This window comes from Struthio camelus, chromosome 2 (genome assembly GCF_040807025.1).
Source record: "Struthio camelus isolate bStrCam1 chromosome 2, bStrCam1.hap1, whole genome shotgun sequence".
In the NCBI taxonomy this organism is placed as follows: Eukaryota; Metazoa; Chordata; class Aves; order Struthioniformes; family Struthionidae; genus Struthio; species Struthio camelus.
Genome location: NC_090943.1, coordinates 142,559,997 through 142,567,587, shown reverse-complemented (window position 1 = coordinate 142,567,587; position 7,591 = coordinate 142,559,997). Strand labels below are relative to the sequence as shown.

General features: G+C 42.2%; 1 protein-coding gene across 2 annotated transcripts in view; it reads right to left on the bottom strand.

The window, feature by feature from the left end:
- Positions 1 to 357: 357 nt before the first annotated feature.
- KLHL14 (kelch like family member 14) overlaps positions 358 to 7,591 on the bottom strand; it is a 66,235-nt gene continuing 59,001 nt past the window's right edge. For both annotated transcript variants that reach the window (XM_068932798.1, XM_068932799.1), the window contains exons 8-9: positions 5,161 to 5,318; positions 358 to 4,696 (exon numbers count right to left, since the gene is read on the bottom strand). In XM_068932798.1, the coding sequence (XP_068788899.1) occupies positions 4,556 to 4,696; positions 5,161 to 5,318 (299 nt within the window). In that variant the 3' untranslated portion in view covers positions 358 to 4,555. The remainder of the gene's footprint in view (positions 4,697 to 5,160; positions 5,319 to 7,591) is intronic.

Genomic DNA, 7,591 nt, shown 5'->3' with positions numbered 1-7,591 from the left:
TAAATAGGAAGCTGAAACAAGGCCTGTCCTTTACAAGCAAGAGAACTATAGTATCTTATTGGTGTGTAATTACAACATAAAGAGGTATATACAGCGAGGTCTGGTATGAACGTCTCTTGTAAATTGGCTCACAAATGCAGTTGAATATACAAATTAAGTGAGGACAATGCTTTGATCAGTGAAAAGCATGTTCCCTGAAATGCAAACTGAGCCCTCTTTAAGGGTACGCATATAGGTTGCAAGTTAGCAGCAATCTGCTCTTCTCAGGCCTCTTGGAGAGTAGGTGGGAACATGGCTCAGAGTCAGGGACAGGGAAATAACCCCATTCACTGGTTTATTCTTTGTTTTAGGGCTTGAGTGAGAGTTAGTCACGCTGAGGAGGAAGAAAAGAAGATTAATATGTGACAGGAGGGACAGCAGGAGAAACAGGAAAACAGAGAAACATCCCAGATGTCTAACTCCCAAAGAAGATTCTGATCCGTGATTCAGAAATGGAAAACGCTTCCCTCCAGCCCAGCCAAGGCTGGAATTGAGACATGCCTGCTCTTCTGGTGTTTCCTGCTGACTACCAGCGACAGCTCTCCTCTCCTGCCACCCATAGTTGGGCGCCCGTCTCACCCCAGGCATCACAGAGTGATGCTAGGCACCTGACTCATGGTTTTGTATTTCACTGAAGTCCACACATGGCAAGTTTGAACACTGCACCTCCAAAGTACTCCGCAGATTTAATCCTTCCTCCTTGACAGCTAGAACACTTTACATACGTTGCCTGAAGAAAATAGGACAGGCACCATCACATAATGTTTATTTAGTTTAATGTTTATGTTCTCTATTGCATTTTTTCTTGCTTCTCTGCTCTTCTTTACATCATCTCCCCTGTCTTTGCTTCCCAGATTGCTCTGATGGGTGTTTCTGAGAAACTGCCTCTGCCTTCCTCATTATTCAACACCTCCCTTTCTCTGTGCCCTTGAGCCACAAGACCTTTCCACTTTCTCATCTGCCAGACTCTTGCTTTCTATTTTTCCCAATTTTTTCCTCCTATTTCCTCACCTCTTCCCCCTAGCTTCATTCCCTTCCTTTCTAAATCTTCTCTCTGTCCTGTGATTCCAGCTTCTCCTAGGTCTTCCTTTTTCTCCCACATTACTTTAAAATATACACACAAATCTCTCTTCCTCCCTTTTTCTTCTGACCTGAATCAGACTTATTACAGAACCAGTCCCATTTATCATAGTATCTTACTGTAGTCTCTTTGCTGGCATGCGTTTTCCCTTCCTTGTAAAAGGTTTGAAGAGGATCCCCTCTCTTTAAAACAGGCTCTTCAAACTCTTTCATTATGCCTGCAGGCATCTCCAAGCACAGCTTGTACTTACTAAACTGCCTGGGTCAGGGAGTGCCTTTTTGTTTGCTCCGAGCACCGCACCTACTCTGCATAGGAAGGTCCTCGTCCAAGGGTTAGTAGGCACCGATATATGCACAAAGCGTGGTAGCTAACTATGCTTCCTGGCAAAATCCATGCCTCCCCCCTTCCTTCTCAGCCTGGCAGTATCTGCTGTCCCAACTCCTCCACTGCTCATCACTGCCAGCACTTCCCCTCTGGGAAGGGAAATACCCACAGTTCGCAGGGTTAATCACCACAGCAGGGACTTTGTGAAGAGGAAAGAATTTGTGTGGACGAGCGTTAACTTACCAAAAGCGAGACTGCATTTAACGGAGCGGTGCCTTTTCACTTAGCCCACCACGGGCCGTCGGCAGGGGCAGAGCAGAGCGCGCCACGGCACTGCACAAGCGCACAGCAGCATCCGCGTGCTGCTGCGGGCGGCTCTCCCTGCAGTCTCGCAGGTCCCGCTTTCCCGGGTGGAAGCACAGGCCAAGCGGGTGCGCTCAAGGGAGGAAGGTGATTCACAGGTTCAGCTCTTGGAGAACAGTGAGACTGTTAGGCACGGCCACAAAATAAAAGTGTACACATCTACATGATAAAAAAGTTCCAAAGAATTTAATGTAGATATTATTTATACATACACTTTATAAGTAGGAATATGGCAGACAGTTGAATTAGTACATAAAGTTTTATTTAAAGTTTTCCCCCTACAAGCAAGCCTCATTTACACAGTCTAATACTGTACAAAATTTACATTCTTTGTGTGACTTGTTCAGTTAGCACTTTCCTTGGTCATGCCTTCCTGAAAGATAGAAAGATTTACATACAGTCCTCATAAATCTTTAAATTACCTTGGTAAAAAAAGAACCACTTAAAAGGACAACAAATATCCTTTACAAATGGTACATTTTAGTAGAGACAGGTGACAATCAGTGTTCAATGGCAGACCTTATCCTGATCTTAAGTGTCTTTCAAGGTTTCCTCATTTAGTACCTTAACAGTTTCCTTTTTATATATATTTATATTTATATACTTTCAACAGGAAAGGAAAAAAAAGTCATGATTGCACCAAATATATTTTACAAGGGATCCCTTGGATCTGAACAATATAAATAAATACAAAACCAACTAAGATTGCACTATATAGTAGAAATGGACTGAGATTTCAGGATATACACTCCACCTTTATGAGTTCCTTAGTGACGCTCACTGGAAAACTCCCCAATGGCACATTCACATATTAGCATCTTCAGATAATTATTTTGTTTAAACAATTTTTTTCCAGGCGTGCAGCTACCTCATCAATTGGTTTATTGCATTTGTGTGGTATCAGTCTTTACTGCATTACTCCAATTTTACAATTGTGTAATTCTGCTGGAGGCAAGGGAGTTGCACTGCAATAAAACTGGACTGATGCCAGAGAGAAACAGTCCCATGGTATTTGCTCTCCATTATTTATATTGCTCTCAAGCTTCAATATATAGCGTAATTTCTGAGTACATTCATCCTCTTCCTATTTTGCAAAGCAAACAATGAGTTCTATTCCTCCCATCTGTAGCCTCTGCAGCAGAAACCAACCTACAGTAGTTGCCGGCTTCTTGCTTAATGCACTGGCATTAAGTCCTATCATGAAAGATATGCACAGGTTTGGAAATGCAGGATGAGTCTTCTTTGCCTTTTATCTGATGCAGCCGGTTACAATTATGCAAATTAAAGGCCAGATTCTTAGCTGACAAAAACCAGAGTACACCCATTGGCTTCACAATGTCAATTTATATCAGTGAAGAAGACAGCCCTGAGGGTAATGGATGCAAAGCACCAGTAAACCACGATGGAAGAATTTTACGTATACTGTGCTGAGGTGTAGATTTCTGTTAACCGCAAAGTGGTGAACAATCAGGCTCAGATTTTGTCTTTGCTTCTGCAAAGCCAGGACAGAAAGACATAAGCTTACAACATGGATAGCTTGATTTGTGTAAGCAAGTATGTGTTCGTAAAGTGAGTCCTAAATGCTACTGGTCCTATGTGGCAGCATTCTGAACTTGCTTTGCAATGTGTAAACCATTACACAAGCTATAAGGCAGTGTAAGTCTAGCTTCGCATTACTTTGGATCAATAGTAAAAATCTTTTAGAATATGTTTTAAGACCAGTCACTCACGGGATCTTAACTACTTTCCAGTGTCTCTTCAATATTGTACATAATGCTTTAAGAGTCCAAAGTAATACACTTAAATTCAGTGTTCTTGTCTTTGGAAGCAAATAGCAGCTATGTTCATATCTAACAGACTGGTGAAAATAAACATGGCTTCTGGTGCTTTGTTAAGTGGTCACGGAAATAACTTCCTTCACAAACCCAGAATTTAAGGTTTAGGAGAAAAATTCTGTTATGCTAATTTAAAAATAGTCACTCCATGTGATTTCAGTGAAGTGACTCTGAATGTACACCAGTGTGATTAGGAGAAGGATTTGATCCTAATCCCTGAACTGCTACTGCAAGAAGTGCTCTGTAAAGCATGGCTTTCATTGTAGTCTGCTTTCTGCTGCACTTACACGGGGGGACTTTGAAGGCAGAGTGTATTAGAAGCCAAGCTGTGCAAAAACTGAATGATATTTCTTTACCTTTAATGATCTTCTGATGCTGTGTTGCTTGCAGAGCATGTGAAGTAGCTGTAGGTTAGGATTACAGAGGAGGAGACAATTCTGCAATGCAGTGTGAGCTTTTCACTATCTGAATTCTGAAGCATTCATGAAAACAACATCCTCGTGACTTCAACACAGATCACATGCAGGTAGATACAATGCACAATACCGATCTTGTCTCTTCAGGCTGTATTTGAACATTTAGCCTTCTTTTTTTTTTTTTTTTAAGTTAAATTTGATGTGAGGAATATCTCTGCAGCAGGAAAAAGTTAAAATCAGTCTGAAATGGCAGTCTGTCAGCATGTAATGTTCGGTGTGTTTTAGCTACTTGCTTCATAAGACACCGGCATCTATCTGAGATGGGACAACACTTTGTTTTTGTCTTCTTTTAGTTTGCTCCTAAAGTATAAATATGCAGTAAGGGGTCAATTATGGTAGATTTGTTTTAACAGGAAGTCTGTTCTATTAAAATATTTACGTCACCCGTCATCATTTTCCCAAATGCAATCAGTGTTCATGTCAGTGCTCCCTGACTATCATTTGTTGTACGGTACGCAGGCTGGCAGTATGACAGTTGAGCAAGCAGGGCCTGCGAGAGGCTCAGCAACGTCTCCTTCTAGTTCTGTCCAAGTCCCTTTCTCAGGACTATAGCAAATTGTAGAAGATTTGTAGGCCCCCTGCAACAGAGAACAAAAATTCATATGGAAGTACGGCATAAGTAAAATCCAAGTGACACATCAGCTTTAAAGATGAAAAGTCATTTTTTTCAAAAGCAACTGATGGTTTTGGGCCCTAGCTTAAGGATTTAGAGAGACTCAGTTTTCACACGGGCTGAGTGCCCAGCCTTTGCAAATGAGCCTTCTTTACAAGATTCTTATAAGCAGAGCTACAGGCCTTCAGCCTCACTGATCACTCTTGCCAATGCATCTGATTTTTGTATTACCATCTATCCGTGAGTACACACTGAAAACAAGTTACCAAAAGAGAAGAGCACAAATCTGAAAAAATACCACACATTCTCCACAAGTTGAAAACAGGTAGTTCATCCCTCTCTTCCTCTTAGGCTCACCTGTGTAAGGTACACACTGGCCACAAGAGCTCAGAGGAACAGATGGGTCATTGGCACACAGCAGGTACTTACCATACTCCAGCTGTAGCCTCCTACAAGGTAAATACTGTCATCCAGGACCGCACAGCCAGGGCCACTGCGGCCCTCCAAAATAGGAGTCTGAAGAATATTCCACTGGTCGCCTTTTGGATCATAACATTCCACAAGCATGACATCAAGATGGGAGAAACCTGGATAAAAAGATGGAGAAAAAGAGAACATGCATTATAACCATACCAATTTATTATTTGTTACATTGTTAAATGTATTAATGTATAATTACAATTACATCATTACAATTATAACATTACCGTTAAGCTTTTTCTTAGAAAATATTGCCATATACGTTTAAGCCATCACCTGTAATGGTAATCGTTATTTCAGTTCAAGTAAATCTGTTTAAAGTGTTTACCATTAGTTCTATAGGTCTTCTACAAATCAGAAGTACAAGAGCACACACAACCTGAACAGATCAGAAAGTAACGCTTAGTAACAACCTAATAATGATAAAAGCAGATTCAAGCAATATTCCCCCTTACCTATCCATGCTAATGCCAGCTTGAACATGTAGGGGAAGACTGGTCTGGCAGCCTTTCTTGAAGGACAGCAGATCTAACCTATTCAGAAATCACCAGCTTAAATCTCATCCAGAAACCAATGACTGACAAGTCAAGGTAGAGCTAAGACAACTGATGCCACACGGTTTCAGAGGGACACGGTGCTTAGCAAGAGAGCTGTGACATTCAGGGCCAGTTTCAATCTTCAAGCTGATTTAAGGGGTAACCTAAGCAGGCAGGTATGATGTGACAAAAGTCATCAGAAAAGGCAACAGAAAAAGTAACCCAAAGAATGGCTGTTCTGTCCTCCCCGACTGAGGTGGGAGAACGGCTCCAAGCAGCTGCTGCTTAGCAATCACCAAAGGGCAGATGGGTCTCCAGCTGTGATGTTTAATAACAATTAGATGCGTTGACCACAGTAGTAGAACCCAGGAGTCCTGGTCCCTGCTCTAATATTTAGACACTTCTCCATCTCAAGCGACTTTGTCAAAGCACTGCAGTAAAATTATGACTTCTTTAATACACCAGGATGCTTTACTCAACATTACTGTCTTCTCCATCAAGGGAAGATGGGAAAGAAGAGATAAGTTTGATTTTCTGGAAAAAGGCATTTGGTGATATTGGTACTTCCCAGTGATGCTGCTTCTAAGATCATTTATGTCAAGAACGAATAGTTGTGATGAAACAATTTTGCATCGCTTTTAAGTTTTCAAGGGGCTATAGAGAGGCCACTGCTGTCTACCCAGAATCTGTCAGAAAGCTCCCTAATAAACTGCAGTACACCCATGATCACTGGTGAAGAGGTGAATGCACTGCTGACACTAATGTAAAGAACCAGCTTCACAAGGGACTGCTTTGCCATTGACCTATCAGAGCACCTTGCTCTTCCCAACCAAGGGAGAATTTGTTATGTTTTATCCACGCTTCAGTCCTCTCCCTCTTCTGTTTGCTTGCAGTTCCTTTCTTTGTTCCGCTTCACAGAAGAAACCAAAGTTTTCCAAAATCCTCTTCCTCCAGACAACAGAAGGCTTTCCAGAAGCCTAGACATTAAATACATCTCACAACAGCAAGCAGTTCATACATAATACAGGCATCTAAGGCAAGGACTGTGGAGGCAAAAATACAATGCTTATCAGAAGTTCCTCCTCTCCCAGGGGATGCTAGGTGAAACTGGGTGAAGAAGGAAGGAGAAGGCAGGGTGGAAGCAATTCAAGCCCGGGCAGACCAAAGCCGGGGCTGTGGCTAGACCGAGGGCTGTGACATCTTAATCTTGTTAGTCTAGTAGGAGAAAAATCCAACGCTGCGGACCTCTGCAAGAGGCTGGATTGGGAAGCCAACCTCTATAAAATTTGCAGGTGTGTTTGTGCAGGCACCTTTTACCTCATCCTTCCTTTCACGGCTAATCCGGAACACCCACCGCAGCTTGGGCTGGGGGTAAGAGGAGGCAAAGCTGCCTGCACCTGGCAGCAAGGGTTTCTGCAGCAGCACTGTTTACCGGGGAAATTTTACATCTAAGACTTTGCCCCCTATATGCACCACAGACACTCCCATTTTAAAAAGCAGCATGTGATTTCGGAGTCTCACTGTGGCCAGGGGGCGAGAGCCATTCAGGTACACGGGCAAGCATTACTGGCAGTTAACATCACTCTTTCTTTTGCATTACTGGCTAATTTTCTCTGTTGCTGTTATGAGGGCTTTTATTGAAACAAGAAAGGAAAGCAAAAAAAAAGCGAGTTTTTCCAGAAAAACGTTGAGTATAAACAGATACGTATTGTCAGGGGACAAAGGAGCAGAAGCTGTGCTTTTTGCCTGAACCGACTGGACTAAGCAGAATCTCTGCAGCAGTAATAGCAATAGCATGTAAGTATTAAGACAAGAATTCCAGCTGTCTAAGCAGTAGTAATTTT